Source organism: Pogona vitticeps, chromosome 4, assembly GCF_051106095.1.
Source record: "Pogona vitticeps strain Pit_001003342236 chromosome 4, PviZW2.1, whole genome shotgun sequence".
NCBI lineage: Eukaryota > Metazoa > Chordata > Lepidosauria > Squamata > Agamidae > Pogona > Pogona vitticeps.
Genome location: NC_135786.1, coordinates 60,350,689 through 60,376,159, shown reverse-complemented (window position 1 = coordinate 60,376,159; position 25,471 = coordinate 60,350,689). Strand labels below are relative to the sequence as shown.

At 42.1% G+C, this 25,471-nt stretch overlaps 1 protein-coding gene across 21 annotated transcripts in view; it reads right to left on the bottom strand.

The window, feature by feature from the left end:
• The window catches only part of PTPRF (protein tyrosine phosphatase receptor type F), a 653,187-nt gene that overhangs the window by 4,875 nt on the left and 622,841 nt on the right, over positions 1-25,471 (bottom strand). For all 21 annotated transcript variants that reach the window (XM_078392786.1, XM_078392790.1, XM_078392795.1 and 18 more), the window contains 9 exons: positions 25,146-25,243; positions 15,748-15,871; positions 15,231-15,406; positions 8,085-8,204; positions 6,939-7,093; positions 5,225-5,510; positions 3,337-3,515; positions 976-1,102; positions 260-385 (listed from right to left, as the gene is read on the bottom strand). In XM_078392786.1, the coding sequence (XP_078248912.1) occupies positions 260-385; positions 976-1,102; positions 3,337-3,515; positions 5,225-5,510; positions 6,939-7,093; positions 8,085-8,204; positions 15,231-15,406; positions 15,748-15,871; positions 25,146-25,243 (1,391 nt within the window). The remainder of the gene's footprint in view (positions 1-259; positions 386-975; positions 1,103-3,336; positions 3,516-5,224; positions 5,511-6,938; positions 7,094-8,084; positions 8,205-15,230; positions 15,407-15,747; positions 15,872-25,145; positions 25,244-25,471) is intronic.

The window sequence follows — 25,471 nt, the reverse complement described above, 5'->3', positions numbered from 1 at the left end:
TTGTTGAATATTAGTACTGATGAGCATGTATGAAATGGATGCTGCTGTTTTCTCTGGGATTCAGGCCCTTGGCATAGAAACACCAATGCAGTGGTGACCAGCCAATGAATGATTAAAAAAAACCCATGATGGTAAAGTGCCTATCTGAAGTGTCATGTGCACACTTTTCTATGCAGTATTAGAGATAACTCGAGTTTTTGTTTCTTCAAAATAAAGCTCTCCTGTTGTTAAAAAAAGCAATTCAGGGTGTGATACTCACACGGGCATCAGTGACCTTGAATTCCCGCAAGATGTACTGAGGCATGTTGTATTCAGCCATGGGGTCCACCACAAAGTACTGGTACCGAGCAGAGCGCTCTGCTGGCCAATACTGATGACATTTCTCCTAAAAAGGAAAGGAAGAGTCAGAATCACCGCAGTAAAAAGTGTGGCACTTCTTGCATGATGATTATGAAGTGGCTGAAATGAGGGTATTCTAGAGTGATAATGCAAGGCTTTTCTCCACACCCGCAGTTCCTGACTCTAATATGAGCAGCAAATCAGTCGTTTGCTTCTTCCCTCCCAGCATGACGTGATTGATTAGGCTCCCCTCACTCCTTGAACAATGGCATTTTCCATGATGAGTAATCAGTCTACTTTCCTGTACAAAGCTACGAGGAAACTTCAGTTCTAGCCAATTGTCCCTTTTCTTTTCTGGCTTTTGGGAAGCCCACAAAGCAAGGAACCTAAACCTAGTAGTTTGTCTTTAAGCATGGGGGTGGGATGGGGGAAGATCAAGCACTCTGATGGTTCCAGAGAAAGCTCCAGTGGAGCTTGCCAAGTAAGCAGCTGGAGGCTTAGCACAGAGAGCTTCACCTTTTGTACTGACACCAGACACCCCCAACTCTGTGAGAGCAAAAGCAAAGAAGGCCATCTGGAAACAGGCTGTGAAAATCTTAAGTCAGAATTTGCACTAATTCCAAACTGCTTGCTTACCCGCCCCATCTCTCGCAACTTGGTCAGCATCACCACAATTGTGGAGTTGTGCTCCCACAGCATCCGCCAGAAATCCTCTGTGGTCTCAGCCAGGGGTCCCTGTGTGGCAATGTAGGCCTTTTGCTGCCTGTTAAGACATGGAACAGTTCAGAATGGTGCCTGATTCTGACTAGACCAAGGAATGGGGATAAGCTGTACAACACATCTGCACCTTAGAACGTATTCCCATGGTCACAGCTACCCCAACACACCGTCCACAGTTTCTTGATCCACCCTGAGATAACTTGGGCTATCTAAAATCCTTTGGCAGAAGCAGGGTAAAAAGCATAAAAGGCCAAGGCTACTCAATCAGGAGAAGGTATGGCTAATGAACTGGGATAACCAGTGCTGTAAGAAATGCTAATTAGGTGTTCTAAAATGTACATGTGAGCTGGGAAATCATGTCAGATTTTGTATTTCAGTAATTCAGTGCTTGTTACAAAACACTGCATAATGCTTTCTGTACAGATTCCAGAATGGCACAGGTTGCATGTTGATCCAAAGTGTGGAACTGATGCTGTCTCAAAATCCACCTGCACTGCTGATCTTACAGAAATCAGAAAGCATTGACGAGGTAGGTACTCAGTAGGTAATGTTTTCCATATTCATCACCAGTGAAGGCAGCAGTGAGCATCTAGCTTCCATCTTCAAGCTAAGGAAGAATATAGAATCAGTTTCAAAATTCTAAAGAACAACTGTGACCTTTTTTATTTTACCACTGTGAGGCACTATAGACCTTTGGACAGAGTCTCAGGCTCTCGGCTCGATTCACACTCATTTAATCTCTTCACTGGTGCTAAAAATTAATGAATTTGTTGTAGGACAGCTGTAATGTGCAGGACAGAGATGGAAGCTGCTACAAGGTGGATTTATAAGACAAAAGGCAAAAGTGTAGTGGGGTGAGGGGGAAGAAACAAAGGCACTAATAAAGATGCAGCTTCAGAGCCATCTATAGCATGTTGGGCCAATTGATCTCTTTAGATAAAGCAGAGAACGATTGTTCACTTCAAAGAGAAGGATGGGAAGAGATAAACAGTGACTGCAGGGATGCTTGAGGTAGGACATGAAGTGCAACCACATGCTGCTTGGTAGACGTTTTCACCAATATCCTTTCCCCAGTTCCCAACAGCTTTGTTGCAGCACCACACACATGGAGGTGGCAGCAGCTGTGCATTGCCATGGGTTAGTTAGATCTTAAACAGGAAAGGGGCCTGGAGTGACTCTGCTCTTCTGCCCCAGCCGTGGCAATCTTGGGCCTGGCAAGCTCCTGGCTGTTTTGCAGTAAAGGACTGCTCTATATAGCTGGGTCTCTACTTCAGAGAGGTTCGTAAATGACAAACCTTTATACCAGGAAGTCAGTGCTGCCTTTGTAGCCTGATGAGGTGTCTTGGGAGAAAGTAATAGGTAGGGCAGAGCTTCACTCCATGCAAGCACGTTGGCTGTCTCAAAGTCCTCAAGTCTGCCACAGCAGACTGAAGACAGATTGGCTCTTTCCTTGTGCAAGATTGTCCATATCTGTCTTCAAGGGAGAGGGTGTGTGGCCCTGGCCAATACTGCAGCATGACAAGCAGACTGACAATCCCAAATGTGGAACAAAAAAGGCAATTCTATTGTTGGAGAAAGAGTTTGGGAAATAAGTGTACAGTATGTTGCCAAGAAAAACCTGACTAGAAAAATGGAGGATGCAGCAAACTAGTACCTGCTACCTATATTTAACTGCCAATAAAGCCTGAGAAGAAAAGCAGTGACAGGATGCAAAACTCTAGGGCACTGATGGATAATTTCAAGGAGCTGAGGAGCTGTACCTAATGCCTACACCCATTCTTGCTGCTGCTTGAATTTGCTGTGGCAGCAACAGGGAAACTGTGTTTTAGTGGTGTGTACTCTTTGGGTGCTTTATTTCCACCTTAAAATCCAGGTTTCTTCCTTTAATAAAACGTACACATCTCTTTACAAGGCAAATTGAGCCTCTGGGAGACTTTTAGCACTGTGATTTGCCTTTTAAAAAAGGTGCAGCCATTGTTTTAAAAGAGAAGAACAGCAATCTAAAGTGGAAAAAATGCACCTTGGAAGCACATGTACTTTCCTTTAAAGATAAACCATTTCCCCCCTGTTGTCACTTCTACTACAATAGCAGGGGCCCAGACAAGGCTGGGAAGGGGAAACATGCAGCCTCTGTGATACCCACAGTCCCAAAGGAAAGGCAACTGACTGGGCTCTTACTGCCTGCAATGTACTTGGCAGACACGCCAAGCTACCAGAAGCGATGCAACAACGTTACAGGGAGACAGTTTGGACATGGTTTTGGAATGAATACTTTACCTGTAGCCATCTACAAAGCTGGCGTTGATGTAATCTGAGCCCTCAACACCACGGATAGGCTGCAGGCAAACCCGCGTCAGCTCATAGGGCATGATATTCACCAGACGGTTTTTGAATTTGTTGCACGGGAGGTTGGCACTGATGAATCGTGAGGTATGTGCTTTAGAATTGGCAAGAAGCTGTTGTGAGGAGATGTGACAGTTCAGAGGGAGATAGGAATACAATGGACCTGTATACTACAGTGGGAGGAAGAGCTCCCCTAATGTTAATTGCATACACCATTCTTTTAAATAGAAAAATGGCTGAGATTAACAATAATATGATCTCCAGGAGATCAGGACTTGCTAGAATCCTTCTTGCACCTTCTGAACCCATTGCTAGCTTCCAGAGCCCTCAATGCTCCTTCTCATAATCATAGGCTACTCTTATCATCAGGTAACAATGGTGAGAAGGCACAAATGCCATCTTTGTCTGGCTCATCTGCCTTCTCCCTCTAGTTAGCAGAAGGACCTGGGTTAGACCAATTCATATTATCATCTAGAGGTAGAAGGCAAATGTGCGAGTGCCAGTTTTTCATCCTCTCTTATCAGTGTTAATACTTGCTTTCCTCCATATTGTCATCATGCCATTATTGCTGGCAAGGAGAAAGAGGCTCACTGAATCTCTTACTGTTTTCTCCCTTGGTCAGTCACTATCAGAAGAGAGCAGGCAGTTGAGCAACAGTGAAGAACAGCTATCAGCTTACTTGTACTGGAACAGAATGAGATTTCAAGCAAGTGATGGTTGCTACTCCACTTTCTCTTCCTTGCTGTCATTACTGCCCTGTCATCCCTGAATGGTGGTGACAAAGAGGAACGAACATGCTCAGTGCTCACTTCCCATCTAAAAAGTAGCTGGGATCGGGCTCAGAGGGAGAAGGAAACAAATGGGCATCATAAAGAAGAGAAGGGTCCTGAAAAGAAAGCTTTGCTCATGGGGACCTCCAAACTTGGCAGCGTTCAGAGACCAGAGTCAGCATTGCTTTGCTTTCTACTGTTTGCACAGTAAGCCAGTATTTTTAGTCTCCTGGATGCTGTTCTGCAAGAAGCTATTCCCAGGGTAGAATGGAGCTTCCGCAGTCTGTTTCACACTTCGCATGCTCCACTGCTTCCCTCACAGGATTCATCTTCCCCCACACGCCTTTGCTGAACAAATGCACATCAACTGAGTACGTGGGCATTAGCAAAGCTTGCAACCTGCTCTAAGGCTTTAAGAAATATTAGTGTAAATCTGCCATAAATATGAGTGGTGATGCTGGCAAGCGTGCACACTCGTGACAACCAGAGGATGGCATTTTCTTAAACTGTATCAATCAACATACCAACTAAACCTGATGCTGGCCCTCCCTTTCTCCTCCTCCATGTTAGGGAGACGGAAGAGTGGCACAAAGCAGGGGGCACAGGAGCTGTTGACATTTCAAGTGTTTAAACTGGTAGCATTCCAAAGAAGCTGCTTATAGTGACATCAATTATCGCTAATGCTCAATCTGCATCTGATTTTGGATGCAGCTCCAGCAGCTCTGCAAAGCAGTGCTGCTGAGAACTTCACATCAATCTGCCTTTTTATATCCTTCCCAGAAGCTGCCAATCCAGGAGGGAAATGTAGAGGACATCCACTCTGCAATTCAAATGTATTTTAATCACTTCCTACCTGGCTTAGAAGTTTACAAAAGAATTATTATACCTATAAAATCTGTATCTCTCTTCAACTTAGGAATTGACTTCTTGTAGTGGTTCACAGAACTGTGAGGGATGAAAGTCAGGGGCACCAATTTCTCACACTGCACCCCCATGATTGTTTTGTGCATGAACACATATGCGGGACTCAATGCAAATTATATTCTGCTCACCTTAAACTCTAGTTCCATTGCTGTGACACTCTCCCCTGGAGGTACCTGGCTCAGTTTCTGGATGTGAGCAAAGAGGTTGCGTGCAGGGACCTCCGTGTTTCCGCAGGTGGCTGCCTCAAGCAAGGCCTCATGGATGAAGATATACTGATCTTCAGTCTGCACCATATAGTTTCTCTGTGAGCGCATGCATGTCACATGCCCATAGATGTCCACTGTCTTCTCATGTTTCATCCTCTCAAGCATGGCATCAATTACGATGAAGCAGCCTGTCCTGCCCACACCGGCACTGTCAAAGCAGAGCACAGTATATGAAATGGCGCTGTCCTTTGAGTCAAATCTAAAGTTTTGCCATCTTCTGCCTCTTCCCACCATATGTAGCATGAATAGATAATCATCAAAGTCACAATTCCACCTTAAGGTGTTCTTAGAAGACTACTAATGGAGGCAGATTGGATACAGATAACACATGAACAGAGCACGTGGAATTAGGATGGTGGAGTTCTGTGCACCTTTGTGCACAGAACACCTTTGGGCACAGAACTCCCCAGTGCAGAGTCCTCTTTTAAAAAGCCTGTGAGCTCTAACCTGATTCAGCAAGGGCAGAGCTGGACCTTCATGGGCAAACAACTTAGTCGTGCTCCCAGTGCACAAACTAACAACAAGCCAACAAGAAACAGATGTGCTTTCTGACAGCTAAAGAGTTCTGCAGCAGGACATCTCCTTACTGCTGCTCATATCAAATTCTTAACAGGGTTTTAATGGGGAGAGACTCTGTGTTAATTATACACCACTCCCATCTGAACCAGAGCATGACGAGAGAGCATTAAATACTGTTTCTAAGGCATTTGTGAGAGCTGCAGTGATGAAGTGGTTTGTTCAGTAATAGTTCCCACTCAGCTTCAGGAGATAAATCACTGGCCAGATAAGATGCTGAATCCTAGTGAACTAACTAATGTCTGTGGCTGAAGTAGCCATTTCTTCCATCTAAAACTGCAGCAACAGAGTTTACAAGGATGCTTACAGATGGTGTATCTGGGTAACTAGATAGTGCATGCATATCTGTGCTTTATATATCTGCAACACCATGCCCTTATAGGCACATAATAATCAGCAGCACACGAATGAAAAGCTACATTTTGATGAGGCATGTCAGTGTCTGTGTACACACTATCCTGGAATACTGCAACTTATTATATGGGGTTAAGTGAGAGTTTCTGTCTTGATAACAAATAGGTTCAGAATTTTTTCACACATTTCATTTTAAAGTGTTGCAATAAGCCTTAAATCTTCCATTTAGGGAATAAAATGAAGTCTGTAACAGAGCTATAATTACATATTTGGTGGGTGCCAAAGTGTGCATATGTTTTGTGTGTAATAGATTGTGTGTTGAATCATCAACAGCCGCGCCATGGGATACATATGAGGAATTCTCCTTTGAAATCCTGCTCCTCATGTCTTTTTAATATTTATAATATTGGTGTTGTTTCTCACAGAAACCACTGAATTAAAGGTTGCTCTCATTGGCACTGACTACAAAGTGCTGTTTATGCAAACAGAGGAACTAGAATGCCAATCCCACTGCTTCTGCGGCTGTAGCCTGCCTCTAAATCCCACTGCCAAAAATACAGAGACTGTCAAGCTCTTCCTCTCCCTTTATGCTGATGTCTCTTTATGAACATACACGTCCTCCATGCATACAATCATTGGGCCTTACCTGCAGTGTACAACCACTGGGCCAGCATCTGGGGGATTGCAGGCTTTCACCCGTCTCAGGAAGGCCAAGATAGGGGTAGGATACTCCGGCACACCATGGTCAGGCCAAGCCATAAACTGGAACTGACGCAGCTCCCGCTTTTCACTGGACCCATTCTATGGAAGTAGTCAAAGATACCAGCTGGCAGTGGTGGGGTACTGTCTTAATTCCATGTTTTAGCAGATGAACAAAGACTCTCCAGCACATAAGATTACACCTTCTCTTGCAATATGTGTGCATTTGGTTCTACTTTTGATTTCTGACTGATTTATAGTTATGAGTGATTAATTTTAAAATCTATTTTGTAGGTGGGTTTGAAAGTTGTAGCTGAAAAATAGTCAGCAGTTGTTTAAAGAAACAATAACTTTTACACCACAATAATCTTCAGACTTCACCTACATCAGTGAAGGGTAAAGTGAGATCTGCAGACCACAAGGTGATTTATGCAGCCACAGACCTTTACGGAGCCCCTTCCCCACCTTCTGCCTCCCCATCAATAAAAAGGTAAGGCAGAGATTTTTCTGTCCTGGATGTTGTTAGTTGCATTTTTAATATTTCCTGATATTTCCAGCCTCGGCCTTGTCTGGCAGGCTTCTCAAGAGCAAAAACTTGGTCCAAGCCCTGCCAAAGGTACCCATTCCTAGGTAAACCACCACAGTTATATCTGTTCAGGGCTTCACATGAGGATTTGGAGTGACAAAAATCCCTCAAGGTTCCCCTTTTCCCTTCTGACTAAGTTGTATGCATGAATTGGGAAAACAACCCTGCCGTATAGCATACATTTGGCCTTTGCCCAGGGAGTTAGCACAGGGTTATCAGAGCTGACTGGTTACTGTGCACAAACTGAGACTGAACAAACAACACTGCTTACGTTCCATAACTGAGCAGAGAGAACAGGGCCGTCTTATCAGTGAATGAGTATAGCTGGAGCTTTAGCCTTATCTCCAAACAGCTCCCTTTGGATAGTGTATTCTCCTGTCCCAAACCTTTGCAAAAGAGCCAATGCAACTCGGTGCACTCATCCTAAAGGTGCCCTTAACTTATGTATCTCTCTGATTGAAAGCCTTCCTCATAATATCTTGGTAACTTCACCATCCTCCTTCATACCTTGTATAGGGCAAATGTCCGGACTGTGTAAGTTGCAAGTTCAACTGTGTCCAGCAATGTCACCTGGATCAATCCATAGGTTTCTGTACCACGGCTTGGCCAGTACTGGTCACACTTCACCTGCCGTGAGACACAGGACAAAATGGGACGTTGCTTTCAAGTGGATTCAACATATGTCCCTATGATGTTTCAGAATCTGAATTTATCTCTCTGATTTAATTTTCAATTTTTACCTGCACCTATTTGGAGCCAATGGCTGAGAAGAAGAGATTAATTTAGAAGGAATGGTATAGAAATGCAAAACCTTCCCATGCCTGCTGTGTGCACAATAACCAAATGCAATATATTTTTGTCTTCTCCTGCACTTCATTCTACAAAAAGCCAGCAAGACTGGATGGCCAGGCAGGGAGCATAGAAAGCTAAGATATTTGCGGCTCGAAAGCAAAAGTAAAAAAACAAGGATACTAACAGGTGAGAGGGAAAGAAACTGAGAGAAATGGTCAATTCAAAAGCAATTTCTTTCCCTATAATTTTCTGTCCTTTCCCTGCTCTTTGTAAAGATTGGTGTCTGTAGGCAAGCGCATGCATCTCTCCTCCCCCTCAGTGGTGAATATAGGAAGCCTGCCTGCAGCCTATAATCCTCTGGTTGGGAATGTGCTAGGGTGCCTGCCATGGGGGTCACTGACTTTGCCCCCTCTAAGACTCAGCTGATGGGGAGGGCGGATTCCTGTTCATGGGTATGAAAGAGTAATGCTTTTGTGGGAGAGTGACAGCTATCCAGCCGGAGCCAAAAAAAAAAAGAGAGAGAGAGAGAGAGAGAGAACTGATGCTTATGCTGAGTCACAGCAGTGAACTCAGGAGTCTCCTTGCCTCCCAGAGACATTTGGAAAGCTTCCAAAGAGATTACTGGAGGTTGCATAATAAGCTGCTCAGCAAACTACATCCTGAAGAAATGCCATCTCTCTGCCTTATGTGCCTCTGTGTGTACACTGGGAGGAGCTCCTTCAATAGAATGAGAATGCTCTCTTTGCTCAGCTAGGGTTGGTGTATTTGGTTGGAAAGGTGCCAGCTAGCTGGAAGACAGGTAAAGCTCCAATGTTGATTTTTTTTTAAAAAATCATTTAACAAAGAGGTATTGTGAGAATGGGCAAGTCAAAGCCAAAGACCTGGAACTGGAAATGTGACTCTTCACTGTAATTCTACTATTCACAGTCCAGTTAATGGAGATTATACACCTAATGGCATTCCACTGCTGGTTATGAGCCCAAACAAGTCTACTGGGAAAACAGGTCCCTCACCACATAAGCTCTACTTTTTCTGTTGAAAGCAGGGGATGGTGGCAAAATACCTGCCTTTCTTCTTCCAACCTGTGCTCCATTATCATAAATTAATGTTTTTCAGAACAAAACTTTATTTTTCTCTGCTGCTTCCCTATCTTCCCCAACTTACTAATGGGTGTGAGGTTTTCACCAAGCAGTATCTCCTGCTTCTTAGTCTGTCTATACCTCTTTCTCCTGCCAAGCTAGACCTGAAGGTGCTTGGCTACATCAGAAAAGTGTATTATGGCCCTCTACAAGGGAGAATGAATAAAGATCATCTGGACCTGTTAAAAATAGTACATTTAATTATTAGTCATGTGTTTACAAGGAAGTACAAAGAACATGGAATAAGAGCTTAATTAAAAATCAATGGCATTTTGCCATTTAATTTAGAGTGTTTTTAGTGGGCGGGCTTCTTAACCACTGCTATATAAGACAGTGCATCATATGATGCAGTTTCCTTTGCCTGACAGTAGTAACTTATTCCAAGATCTGGCATTTTTTCTGGAGTTGTTGCATGCAACTTGCCTGCACAGTTAGGGAACACCCAAGGTTAGCTTGGATCTGAGTTCCTGAGGTTCCTGTAAGGTCACAGAAATATTTATTATATCCATAGCCCAACTTTCCTTAGCTCAAGGCAGTATAGAAACACTACACCTTCCCTCTTCATCCTTACACCAACTCCACAGAAAGGTCAAGCAAAAAGTGTATGAGTGGTCCAAGGTCAACCACGTTTAACAGAAACTAGAACCAAGATTCCCCATGTTATTGTATTCCTGTTTACAGTATACAGATGTGAAAACTGGTCAGTGAAGAAAGCAGACAAGAAAAAAAAGCAATAAAAATGTAGTGTTGGAGGAGAGTTTTACAGGGACCAGGGGCCACCAGAAAAATAAATCAGTCCTAGATAAAATCAAGTCTGAACTCTCTATGAAAATGACTAGACTCGTACTTTGGATGCATCATGAGAAGCCAAGGCTCACTAGAAAATATAATAATGTTATAAAAGCTGAGGGCAACAGGAAAAGAGAATGACCAAACATGAGATGGATTAAATCAATAAAGGAAACCTTGGCCCTTAGTGTGTGAGACCTGAGCAGGGCTGTTAACAAGATTATTGATTTATAAGGTCTAATCACTACAAGAGTCTAATCGCTACACAAACTGACTGCAAGGACTGCTGCCCACGTGATCTGTGATCTCACCGACAGGAGTGAGAAAGAAAAGGTAAGGGTGGAGGCGAGCCTGAGTCCAGTGCAAGTGTTTCTCCTTTCCTGCCAAAGTCTGGTGAAACTGTATTGCTGTCTATATACAAACACCAAAGAAATTTTGAAGTAATCCATCCTAGAGTTTAATAGCTGAGCCATAGCTGGTAATTGAAAATTATTTATTCATGACCAGATAAGAGTCACTCACATTTTCTGCCAAATTTACCCATAATGTTTATGCCCCATTTTCAAGCTCTGTAAATTTTATGCTGAAGCTGATGCATGATGGCACTAAACCAGATAAGAAAGTTTTTCTTCTGGCATTGCTCACTTCTCATTTATGTCAGGAGCACTCTCACAACCTGGAAATTCATTTATTGCCAGCAATGCACAGTGCCTCTCTCAACTGCTTGGGGCACAAGGAGCTTCCCTTTAAAACAGGTTCTACAAAGGGAAAAGAGCTGGTTCAGAAAACAGCTATGCCAGACCCACAGTCTGCAAGACTGGGGATGGGACTCTCTGCTATAGCTGGACTTGAGGGTGCTTTCTACTGAGTGGTACAGAAACTGAGAGAAATGCAAGAGATGTTTCCTCTAGAGAAGGATGCAATTCAGGCAGTATGGTCTGGTTCCCTTGCACACAGAGGGGCCTAGAGGCTCAGGACAGATTGCATGTGTTGCAAATTCTGTTGCCAACTGCAAATGCCCTGGAGGCAGTGAATGGATCTGCCATTTGCAGCTTCTATACAGTGCAAAAATGAAAGGTGAGTGCGTCAGCAAGCTGGCAGGATCCACAGGACATAAAAATCAAAGCACCTAACAGATTATTCTGCAGATTGCTCCCAATTTGCATGATCTGGAAACCTTTGAAACACTGAGTCCTCTGAACTGCAGATGCTCAAGTCCAAGACAACATTACCACAGGAATGAGGCTGGGGATGAGAAAGTATCTTATGCCTGCTACCACTCCTGTGAAACAGCTCTCAAAATTCTTGTGCTCAGAGAATAGAAAGGGCACAAACTCAACTGAGCAGGGGGAAAATGGAGAGATGTTAAAACTATACCTGTGCAACTGGGAGACTGCTTGGGATCTGTCTTTTAACTCAGGTTTTGGCTAATGCCTCTCAAGTACCTAATTTTATTCCAAAGTAATTATGATGCTTTAAGTGAATGGTTTCCCCCTTGGTGTGGGTGCCTGCTTCTCCAGGAAGTGCAAAATATTCAATAGCAAATGCAGGTGTGCCTCTAACAGCAATAGATTAACTCAGCTTGGTGAATAACAGTAAGTGTATAAGCATCCCAGTCAGTACACACCACACTTGGCAGGACAGCAGGGCAGTTCACTGAAGTGTCACACCTTGAGGGTGCTACTGCATCCTCCATCTCCCACAGTGTAATTAGAAGAGGGATGGATGGGAAGTGTGCTACCCAAAGATAATGTGCAACTCAACAGCAGCAGAACAGGAGACAGAGAGAGGTGCCCAAAGGGCCTTGCGTAACATGTTATCTTAGAGAAACAGACTCTATGGAGCATCTTCCGATAGCTGGACAGCCCCAAAGCAAAGCAAACTGGACTTCAGATATTCATGTATTCTCACAGTGAAAAAAGGAGGTCATTTTTCTTTTACCTCAAATGCAAACACTATTCTAAAACTGAAAGGACTGTTCCAAGTTCTGTTAAGTGGAGTTCTGTTAAGCTGCAGTTTCAGGTACTGAATATACATACTGCTACTTAAAAATTGCAAGCAAACCTTACTGCTGCTTAAATGAACAAAATAGCCTGCACCTATGTATTATTTTAGCCACCTCATTGCAAGCTTACACTTAAGTGCTTAAATTGCTGAACTGGTGTGAGAAATCACTTCAGATACAAAACTGCTTGCCACAGATAGCTCTCATCAGCTTGATATGTTCAAAGCCTTAACTTTTCATTGGGCCTTAAGTTCTAAGTCCATGAACACTTTCAAAGCCAGCTACTCCCTACCTCTACTTCCTCTCTGCTCACACTGTCCTTCTCAATCCTTCCAGGTCATCTTGCATTGGTTCTTGAGAAATGTGAGGAACAACCATGGTTTCATGCATAGGAATAGCATTATCTTTCTTATTTCAGTAGAGTTCTCAGAGGCTAAATTCACTATTTAAGTTAGCTGTTGCTTGCTGATACTTATCTTCTGCTTTTTAATATTACATTGACTGCCCCACCTGAAATAATGATATGATACAAATGCCAAGGGTTCAAAAGAGGGAGCGAAAAACAACTATCTTTTTGGGAATTTCTTAATAATTAGGAGTATTTGTGGAAGAACAAAAGGTTACTTAATAAAAATGTAGGAGATCATGAATGGTGTAGGAAGAATGACTAGAATTTTTTTTCAGAATCCTCAAGGCCATACAGTAAAATGGAAAGGTAACAATTTAAATTACACAAAAACAGATGAGTTTTCTCTCCTCCGTGCACGGTTAGCTTAATGGAACTTTGCTAGAGAATATTGAGGTGCAGTTCTTATTGGGCTCTGGCACAGGCTCAGCAAACCCATGGAAAGTCACATGGTAAACAAGGTTCCTTCTTTACAGCTGCTTAAATGAGTAAGTGACAAGGATAGATACACATCTTATTTATTTGTTGCTGTTCACTAATATTGACAAGTTATTAGGGTAACCTGAAGTGAAAGCACAAAGTAGTCCCTATTGTGCTTTTTGTTATTCAGTTCTATAGTCTTCTCACTGTGTTAAGTGATAGTCTTTCACCTCAATAAAGCAGAAAAAATATGCAAGGTTAAGGGTATGGCTAAACTAGAAGCAGGAAGCAAGTTAGTGTGGGTCACTTGGGAAAAGTCAGGTTTGATTAGAACCATCTAATCAAGCCTGATCATTCACACAGAAATGGTTCCTGCCAATACTGTGAAGTGCCTTAATAAGCAGGCCACATCAAGATATTGGCACATCAATCAGTTCCCCTGCTCATAAGAAGGCAGGGAAATTGGGATTTTTTTTAAATATATAAAGAATACTGCTGATGAGCTGCAAAAGTTATAATCCTTTTTTTAAAAAAAATTTCATTTGCCTTCTCTTAAAGGGCCAGTTGAGAAACTGCCTCCAACTAAAGCCACTGCCCTGGATTCGACTTCAGGTGGTTTCTTGACCAGCCTTCTAAGGCAAGGCAAAGAGAATATTTTAAATTTTTTTTCATAACCAATGTAGTGCATCAGGTAAACAGCCCATATAGTCAAATTTGAGGTTTGTTTTTTCTCCTTCCACACACACCCTCCATTTCATTCAACTACTTCTCCCTCCCTGCAGATTTCCCACTTCCAATTTCCTGACTCAGTTCTATTTGACTAAAGAGATGAGTGTACCAGAGTCCAAGTGCACATCTCTCTGCCCTGTCGTTGGCATGGAAACATAAAATATTCTGCGAGTACAAATGCTCACTACAAAAGATGCTACCGTTTCTGGAAAAAATCTTCTGCCCAAGATTCTTTCAAATGAACTCGATGTCTGTTAGGCTTATCTTTAAATTTGGTGGCCCCAAGGGAAGTGGAAACGGTTTGGCTACATGAGGGTTCATAAATCCTCCCTGAAGTTCTATGCCCACAGTCAAAATATACATATTGGACAACTGTAACGGTAAGAGCAATTCTAACTCATTTAGTGCACCTGGCCTCCATGTGTTAGAAGACAGATCTATAGGAGGAATAGTTCACCTGGGAGAGCCACATCTGAATATCTGATGTTTCTTCTGTTACAACTGGGACAGGATAGAAACATAAAGATATTAAGATTGGTCTGGTTGGGGTTTTTTGCCCTTTCCTCAATTTTATCATCCCTCTCCCTGCCATTTGTAACACAATGACTGACAAAGCTGTCATGAACCCTCAAAATGTGCATACAGTTTAATGCCTGCCCCTTTAAATGGCCTTTTAAAAATGATTTCCTAGATATGGAACATGAATTTTAGTCATTGTTTATTGCCCATCATGGCTGCCTCTTCATTTTAAGAAGCAAATGAAGAGAGCCCCCTCCTCAGTTTTCTAGGTTGTTTTTTTTTTTCATGCAGTCGGCATAAATGCTGCTATGGAAATCTTCTTTTGGATGCCTGGAGGCTGGACACACTCAAAGAGTGGGACTTACCACCAGGTCTATCATTCCCCCACACTTTGAATCCATCTCAACATCTGCACAAGACGAGAGATGCACTAAGGCCTATTTAACCAGCCACTTCCCACAGACAGCCTTGCTGAGATCTAGCCCTACAGGTAGAATGTCTACCATAATTCACTGATAAATCAAAAACTCCTGTAGATTATGAACCAAAGAACTGTAGGTTCTGTTACCTCCCCAGCTGTTTCATTAATGTAGGAAAACTGTGCCTGACAATAATATTCAGTTAAAGATTTTTTGAAATGCTTGAGATGGAAAGGTATGCCTTTTAGGCAGTCTGGCTTGAGAACATCATTCCTATCTTCGTTTACACTGATCTATAGTTCTAATTTCCCCCAGCGGGCTGCTCTCATGATTCCTTCATATCCCAGTACCATATGAAGGAGCTCCCAGTCTTTCCTGCAGCACACACAAAAATCCTGTTATTCTTGTCTAGCTGGAGTTGGTGTTTGTACATACCCGAGACTTCTCCTCCAGTCGGGTCATCATAACAACAGTTGCTGTGCGTTGTTCCCACACCATTCTCCAAAAGTCACTGAGTGTCTCTGGCAGAGGCCCCTGTGTAGCAATGTAGGCATTCTGCTTGCGGTAGCCATCAATGTAATTGGCATTGATGTAGTCACTTCCAGGGACCCCTTAATGAGAAAGAAAGCTCATGAGTCTTCAGGAGGCCGACAAAGCGTAAGGAAGGCTAAAATCAGTAGATGTGGATGGAAAGGAAAGAGGTAATTTAAACACCTCATCTGCACGGACACTGCTGTCATCCAGTACTCTGGCAGGTTGGAAACAGATGCAAACCTTACAAACACCCATAAAACCTGTTTATCGGAAGAAACACTGGAATGTGCATGTTGGAAAGAAAGGAATAATCATCTTTTTTTTTTCACACTGCCTTCACTTGTAAAACAAGTCAGGAATTCTATCAATGTCAGGAAGCAAGGATTTTGTCAATACCAAGAGCTGCCAACAGACTCACCATCAATGGACGACAGGATGACACGGGAGTGATCATAGGCAATCACATTTGCATAGCGATTCTTTGGCTTGTTCACCTCCAGATTGGAGTTTTCCCATGTGAACTGCTGTCCAGGATCTATGGACTGCAATGAAAAAGAAGAGAGGGAAAGGATTACTAAGATACAGTGGTGCCTCACACAACAATGTTAATTTGTTCCAAAAAAATCAACGTTGTGTGAAACATCGTTCTGTGAAACACCATTTCTCATAGGAATGCACTGAAAACCGGTTAATCCGTTCCAATTGGAACGGATTGCCATCGCTGAGTGAAAATCCCCATAGGAAACATCGCTGTGTGAAACAATGTTTCCTTCATTGGAATGTATTGAAGCCGACTCAATACATTCCAATGGCTTTGCGAAGTCCTTTTTCGCTCCTGTAAAAGTGTCTTACAATGTTTGGAAGCTGTTTTAAATGATTGCAATGGTTAGTCCACCTCCTGAAACCTATGCAAACTGATTTTGGTGTTGTTCTGACACTTCGTTAATTTATGATGATTTTTTGAATTTTCTCCATTGGAAACCATTGGATGGTCTGTCTAATGGTTTCCAATGGAAAAAACAAAAAATCATCATAAATTAACGAAGTGTCAGAACAACACCAAAATCAGTTTGCATAGGTTTCAGGAGGTGGACTAACCATTGCAATCATTTAAAACAGCTTCCAAACATTTTAAGACACTTTTACAGGAGCGAAAAGGGAGATCGTTGTGTGAAAATCCCCCATAGGAAACATCGCTGTGTGAGGCAGCAAATTTGACAGAAAAAGGCATCGTTGTGTGAATTCATCGTTGTGTGAGGCACTCGTTGTGCGAGGCACCACTGTACTGTACTTTTTCTCAACCTGACAACATTAATGAGAATTGTATTCTAGGAGTCTTCTGATACACAACTCCACACTCATTGCCCACACCACCACTAGTCTTTCAGTCTTAAAATGGCAAAAGAGATAAATATTTTTGAAGTAAGCTTGAGAATAACAGCATGAATGGATATCTGATATCTTTTCAATAATGAACCACAGACTTGGTGGAAAATATCAATCTGGGAACACAGGTTACTGTTTCTTCACTACACAAGAGCAAACACAATTTTCACCAAAAAAGGAGTTGTGGCATGCATGTGTGTGTGTGTGTGTGTGTGTGTGTAAAACGAATACAGTATTTCCTATGCAATCTCTCTACCTGCTTTCATCAACTTGATTTGGCAAATACTCCTCTGGGACCAAAGCAACTTGGAATGTATGTTGTGGGTAAATTAAGGCTTAATGTCATCTCTCTACTGCTGCTTCTTCCCTACAAATTGGTTCTCATATTACCTGACAGCAGCAAAACAGCATTCCAGGTACCAAGAACTGTCCTCCAACATTTACATCAGATCCAAATCCCTCAGAGCTCAAGTTCTGCCTACCCTCCCCCCATGCTGAGGGTCTCTGTTCTCTAGCCTTCCAGAGCTACAATCAGTTATTTTTTCCAGGATCCCAAATGTGGATGTGCCAGAGAACAAAGAAATGATGGCAAGAAGAAATGTCATTCAACCTCAGAGTAAGCAACAGAAAAATAGGCTTGCAGAGTTACTGTAATTCCTCTCTTTCCTACTTGAGACATCAAGTTAAACTGAAATTTGTACACGGAAGCTGGTGAAGAATAATAATACTTTATTCTCCGAGAGCTGAGTAACACATAGTAGAAATAGTACTGCCCAATGTGTGTTCATTTGCAAAATGTTTCTCCACCCCATATTGAAATAGGATACTCTTTCTCTGCTAGACAATACTATAGAATTCTATGAACATGTTGATTCCTTATAGAGTGACTAAGAAACACACTGAACATATCTACATCCTCAGTCTAAGCTCAGAGAGAAAAGAAGTTGTGCCCATTGAGCTACTTGTATCCAATCGTACAAGTAGTTGACGGTGTGAGTTTCATGAACATCCTTGTCACAGTCCTCTATGCAGATGACAAGTATAGTTTGTAATGGCATTTTGCCTGGAGTGAATCAACATTACAAAGTTATACCAGTTTGATGCCACTTTGGATATTCTGGCATAATCCTATGGAATCCTGATATTTGTAGTTTGGTTAGGCACTTAGACTTCTTTGCTACAGAGCTCTAATGTACTGCCATAACTGAGTCCATGAACGAGGGAATGAAACAGAATTGTAAGTACCTGACTAAACTACAAACTACAATATTCCCTAGGATGAAGCAATATCAGTTAAATTGGTAATAAACTGTGGTAATTATGTAGGGCAGATACAGCCCTTGTCTGTCCTTTCCTCATCATTGCTTGGAAGCTTCCTTGCAAAAGCTGTGCATTATTAACAGCCATGCACAGCACAGCCTCCCTTGTGTATTCCTACAAGCAAAAGGAGGAAACTGCCATCAACAAAACCAGTACATGGGGCTGAGTCACTGGGAGATTTAGTGGCCAAGTTCAAGATGCTGCACAGGCATCTCTTCTTCAGAGCATTCCTATGCTAGGTTATGTAGCAGAGAATCTATGTTTCATGGAAGAGAAGTGCAAAAGTGATTTTTGCAGCCTCTGTGGGGAGAATATGACACCACAGCACTTCTAATAGGTAGTTTGGGATATGCAGGATGTAAATAGACGTTTGCAGCAGGAACTCTATAATCTTCTATTATCAGAGTAATGAGCAGGCAGGGCAGTGCAAAGTGGCAGCAGCTGATGAAGCCTGCTTTTGTGTTGGCTGTGGCTAGGCTCTGCTTATTCTAGATATACATCCAATATGGTAGAAACAGGCCAACTATATGGTACTTCTAGATGAGAGTATTGTTTTATTCCTCACTTGGAGAATTTTAAAGAAGGTTTGGATCATGGTTGGCCACTGTCGGCCCTGGGTTCCTGCTGCAAATGTCTATTTACATCCTGTACTTCCCAGACCTTTTATCCATTTCTGCTATCATTTAAAAAATAGTTTTTAAAAATTTTACATTTTTAGGTCTCTGTGGCTCCCAAAGAGTCCTTGGAAAAAACCTTGATGTTAGGAAGGTGTGATGGCAAGAGGAGAAGGGGACGACCAAGGATGAGATGGCTGGACAGTGTCTGCGAAGCAACCAACATGAACCTGACACAACTCCGGGAGGCAGTAGAAGACAGGAGGGCCTGGCGTGCTCTGGTCCATGGGGTCACGAAGAGTCGGACACGACTAAACGACTAAACACACACGGCTCCCAAAGACATAAAATTGACCCTCAGACCAACCAAATCTGCTCACCCCTATTCCACATGATGTAGTGATCCACTTATAATCAGCCAGTGTTTCCCCACTGCTGTATCTCTGTGTTTTCTAAATGCCAAAAATCAAATAAGGAGGTGAAAAAGATAAGCAGTTTTTCATCCAATGTGGGCAGAGAGAATATGTCAGAGTAGAAGAATTGTCTTAGGGAAGATGGATGACCTACTGGGGATGGCCCCTCTTCCTCTACTGCTTGACATGCATTTCTGAACATCTGAAGATGTTCCCAAACTTACAAACAGGGAGAGATTTTACTGAACATTGTACAGTGGTCCTTCCTTCCTTCTTTGAACCAAAGGTATATAGGATTTGGCCATAGGGCTGCAGTGCTCTTATTGGTGCTTGACTAACTTGAAATTGACAAACAAACAAATGTCATTGTGCTGGAAGAGATACTGTATCTGAAACTGCACAAGGGCTTTCTCTTTGTGTATACCTAACATATACATCTGTAATGTGACTCTTGTCTATTTCAACTGTAATCTTTTCTTCTCAATGTGGGGAAAAATAGCATTTTGAATCAATTAATCAAAGAAACCCCTTCAAATTTCCAGAGAAAATTAGTGGTTTGAGAGTATAAACAATTATGTAGTTTTCTAGCCTGAGTGTGAAACTGATGAGAAAAATCAAGATGTGTTTAAAATTGGAATATAAAAACCCAGTAGTAATTCTTTCCTGAGTTATGAAACTGACCAGAAAAATATATCAGGATTTACAACTATATCCAAATAAACATTAGTTTGCTTAGGAGTGAAGCAAACTGATTTCAATCCACCTGCCTTGGGGTGCATGCACTATTTAAAAACCAAAATGAACCTAAAGAATTAAGTGGTAAAATTCTGTTGAGCACCACCAACATCCAAAAGTTGGACAAAGAAGTGTATAGCAACCATGTGGGGTTAAAGATAGAGGAGGACAACACTGCACACATTGTGTGGGCAGAATAATGGGATGCACACACCAAAAAGCCTAGTTCTCTAGAAGTGTGTATGTATAACCCATGGAAATTTTACTGGCAGCAAAGAGTAATGCTTGACAATGCTAGGGAGCTTCCCAGGTCTTTGTTTCACAGGTGCTTGGAGCTTTCCATCTTACACCTGGACAGCTTTTATTTGCTAGAGAGAATTCAAACAGGATTCTTCATGAATTTTACATGCCACTTTAACATAAATCAATCCTGAACAGGTATTTATGGCTCAAAAGAAGCACAGAAAATGGAGCCCACCAAAAGCCTGACATTACATGGTTTAGATTTTTAACTGTATAAAATTATATTTCAGCCTACATTTCAGTGCCTTTGAGAACATTCTCAGCTCAGAAACCTGCCCTTCAATGGAAAAAAGGCTGATTATTCAACAAAGATGAACGTAAGGTAGTTCTGGATGGGAAAAGCCATTCTGCAAACAATTAAGAAGATGACGTCTGTCTCTCTCTCTCTCGTGCAAACCCATGCCTTGTAACTTTCAAGTGTGCAGAAGATCTAGAGCAGCCATTCTCAACCTTTTTTATGCCATGGTCATAAACACAATATGAAATATAAGCCGAATCAGGATTGTATAATTTGCATAATGAACCTTACAAGGTGGTGTGTGAAGAACTGTTTCCAGGTTGTGGCCCCCTTCAAATATGCCAGGGTCCTCCAGGAGACCATATGACCCCCACTGAGAATGGCTGATCTAGAACCCTCCTATGGGCTCTAGATAGCAGGATAGTATCAGAAGATGTAGTGGATAAAGTGATGGAATAGGACTCAGAAGGCCTCAGTTTGAATCCCCGCTCAGCTAAGGAAACTTACTGGGGCTATAGAGCTGGTAAAACAAGTCCTTAAATGTCTCATTTACTTTGAAAGCCCTGTGGATTCAGAACCATTCAAAATTGGTTCTGAATCCACAACCCATAATATAACATCAGAAACAGGATACACGTTTCTATTTAGAGACACATTGAGACAGCTGCAGTGTCTTGTCAGCGGGGGGCGGGGAGTTGGAACAGAGGGCAAGGCAGCACAGACAACTCCCTCTCTCACAACATTAGCAATGCCATTACAGCAACTGTCTCACTTTGGATTTAAAGAGGTGCAAAATCCATCTCTGTTCTATCACTAATAACCCAGTAAGAGGGCAAACAGGTGAAAAAGGTATCCACCTGGCTGCTTGAAGAGCTGCTAATTAAATGCATCGGCAAATGAGAGACTCATTTAGATGTGAAATGATTTAATTTAAAAATCAGTGATGAATTAATGTGCACCTGTTTTTTCCTTAATGGTGAGCAAATAAATAAATAAATAAGAGAGAGAAGGAGGGGTGACCAAAAGGCACCTGGAACCCATTATGCACTGTTCTTTGGATGGACTGCCCCAAGTAAAAGTCTCATCACACCAACTACTTATCTCCTTTTCCCTGTTCAGAAATGATCTGGTGTCATTCTCACATTTTGAACTAAACCAGAATTTCACACAAAAGCAGAACTAGCTCTCTCTCTCTCTCTCTCTCTCTGTGCGCGTGCGTGCGTGTGCGCACACGTGCACATGTGCATTTTAGGGGGAAAGCAGACCTATGTGGATGTCAACTTTTTTTCCTGAACAGGACTTCTGTGCTTTAGGAGTGTAGGTTTCCAATTCTACCAACAGCTACCAGGGTGGAATTTGAAACCTACACTCCTGACTTGTGTTTGCAGCCTGCATTTTTTCAACTCACCTTTAAGGAACAGATCTGGCACGGACATCTGCCATGACTTTTGAGACTTCCATGTTTTTTTCCTGCACTATCCACAATATATTAATGCACAGCCTGATGAAAGCTAGTTTAAGTAGCTAGGTTTTTTTTAGTGGTCTAATACAGGTATCACCTGCCCTTGTGTATATGTGTTATATATGTTGTTAGCCGCCTAGAGTGGTCCTGACCCGACCAGATAGGCCGGATATAAAATAAATAAACAAACAAACAAACAAACAAACAAACAAATAAATATATGACTTGCTTTCCCACAAATACTTGTGATTGTTGCTCATGCTCCACAAGGTCTGTGAAAACCAGAAAGCCTCGCCCACTTCAACCTGAAACTCAGCTAATCAGTCAATCTCAGTTGGGATTAATAAGGCTTTACAAGCTTTAATGCCACCCTCACCTGACATGTTTTCTATACACCTTAAATTACTGGGGATGGTTGGGGGAGTTTTTAGTGTTCATACCTTTGTTATCCCCTGCTTTGTTCTTAGTGGGACAGGGAAAAGAGGTTTAAAATTCCTTAACCCTACACACTGAGATATGTATGTGTCTGGGAAGACAAGAGTATCTGTATGTTTGTGTGTGCATGTACACACATGGGTGTGCATGAATATGTGTGCAGCTCCTTGATATTACTTTTCAGCACTGCAAAATGTGAAAAATGTTGTCCTGCTCTACTGTATCTGTAGTCAATTGGATTTTGTTGTGTTTGGAACAATCACCTATTTTGCTGATCCCAGGAGTAGTTTCCCTGGAGTATATACTAATATGTTCAGGGCATCTTCTTGGACTAGTTTTCAAAGAACAGGTCAGACAGTAGGCATATATATCTAAAATGTATTCTCCCTGCTACTTTGTAACATTTTCAAGTGTGTGAGTGATCCACACTGCTTCTCAATATTTGTGCCATTTATTCTCATGACACAAAAGGCTCTTCTGGTGAATACATCTATTTCTGCAGGATGCTGCACTGCTCCAGAGATCCAGAAACAAAATAAGGCTTCAGACATGTTTTGAATCCAATGCGGAGGAACAACAGAGAGGCAGCTGATTTTCAGTGCCCTAAAAAGGTAGAAAATTGTTTAGTTATTTGATTTAGTGTAATTGTATTTCCACTGCCAAGGACAGGGATTTTCTGCCTCGGGTGGCCAAGTGATTTGGCCAAAAGAACTGTACACCTCCTTGATTTGGCTTTGGGTGTGTATGCATGTGAAGTCATAGTATTTTATGCTCTGCCTCAGGCGGCAAAATGTCAGGCTCTCTCTGCCTGTAAAGCAGCGCCACTCTTCTCCCTGCTTCAGTGAGAGATAGAAAGAAGCAAACACTGGCCAAATCCTCCACTGTACAGAGGACAGCATCTGTTTCCCATTAGCATGGAAGAAAAACGTTATTGCTATTTAGTGAATGACAGAAGCCAATTTCACTACCTTACTTACTGAGCAAGGAAGAGGGTGTGTCCCACCTGAAAAATATTTAACACTTACCCACAGTCTGGCAGACTACCTGCTTTGGGTACTCTGTGAACACAGCCTGCTTGTAATACAGACAGCAGTCCAACAGGAGGAGCTCACATCCACACATTCTTATAGCAGATCAAGTACAGATAAATAATTAACATGCTGGCATTATTGTGCTAGTTCTATTAATTTCTGACTATAGAGTTTCATTGTACACTAAAAACTAAATAGAATTGATCTATAGTGTTGCCTGACCACCAGATCTAGGGCAAACAAAAGATACAATGAGTTAGTCACTCCTACACCTTATCAATTACGCATGTCACATACGAACTGTCAATGTGACCTTATCAGCTTATAACTGGCACAAGAAGCACCAGGCAGCCATTTTACTGAGGAAATCTTTTCTCCGCTCCCAAATGTTCTATTGAACATCAATGTAAATGCAATCCACGGACACACAAGGATTGCTTCATCACACTTGTTCTGCTGGTACTGAGCTCTGGTACTCAGAGCTATGGATGCAGAGGTTGCCAATCATAGTGTGTCTCTTCTCCCCTCCTTTATGAATTATCTTCTCCTCTGCTAGTTGCAGAGCATCCTAACAGCATCCTGACTCTGCGGCTGAAGTCGTGTTAAGCCTAGGGAACTCTGAGCTGCCTTTCAGTTTGAACAAGTCCTTTACAGAATCTGCAGACTTGTGCTGAGGGTGTTTTACTGTTAGGCTTGTGGGAGAACAACTAAAATTTAATACTTTTAACAGGAGTGCAAATAGCTTTGAGGACTGTTCAAAACTCCTCTTCCCTCCCTCACTGATTCAGCTCAAGTCATATTAGTGAGTGGCATTATGTACAAATTTAGTCTATATATATTAGATTCCTCAGCTCAAAGTGAAATCTGAATTCTTTGCCAGGAAAAGCGGAGCTGTGATTAGAAAATTAAGAATACTCTCTCCCACATGTCAGTATACCCCCATGTCCCAGTGATATATTGAATCTTCCATTACTCAGTCTTGATACACAAGATTGCTCCTGAATCATCTACCTATTTTCCTCCCACACCAAGATACAATGTCCCTGCTCTGAAACACCTGTTACTTCCTCTAACAGAGTGTGAGCATTATTTGTGTATTTTCTAAGCCTGAAAGTTTCCATTTTCTCCAATGGTAGGGTATCAAAGTGAAAGCCAAGAACAGTTCACTTTTATTTTGTTCTGTTTCGAAAGTGACTAAGTATTGGTTCAAGCAGGACCAGGAAAGCATGTAAAGGACATTTCCTCATATTCTTCCTCTCTCCTCATACTGAGTACATTTTATTGATGATTTAAGCCCCTCACAACTGAATTGGGCCCTGCAGGGCTTGCTCGAAGCACAGGAAAACAATTATCCTATTACTATGATTCTAATAGCTCCAAGGAAACTTTTTCTAACATTGCAATTTTTCAGATTAATCATCTTCCTAGTAAATAGTTCAATGTGGGGAGAAGGAGCTTGCAGGCAAGAATCATGGCTATTTTTGGGCTATCAATAACAGCCTGCACAAATAGCATTCCAGTGGTTACTACAGTACATGTTACAATTAATAACTATCAAAAACATGTAATGTGCTCTGTTATACACCGAAAACCCACTATGTACTTCGAAGCAAATCAGGTATTTACATGGCCATTCTCACATTACATTTGTCTGGGATATGGGCAATTACACCACTGTTAGAAATTATCCTAGTTGGAGATAAAAGGAATAATGGAATGGGGGTAGTGAGAACTTGGAAAGGACAAGCTACTTGCAGCTCTTAGGATTTCACATGCTGAAGTGCAGGAAAGAACTCCCTTGTTAGTGCAGAAAGGTGGAGCTGCCAAGCTGCCAAAGGAAGCTTTTGGATTATGGATCCAAAAGAACACATACACTCACCTCATATTCCTGGGAGAACTTGAGCCCATCATTGGCCTTCAATCGGTCGATATTGTCAGCAAGGTCTGTCACTGGAATGGGAGGGTGATCACGCATACCTGCCAGACCAAACAGAAAGGAGAAGGTAGCAAAATTAGCAGTTATTGTTTTACTAAAAGGAGAGTAAGGTGTTTTTTTTGGATGTGTGCATAATGAACCAGAATGGCAATGTGTAACAATGAAAAGATGGATGGAATATGAACAAAGTGACATGGCATGCAGTGCCCACGCAATGGCACAATGTACATGTGCATGCTTAGATGACACCATGACTTGCCAGATAGTGT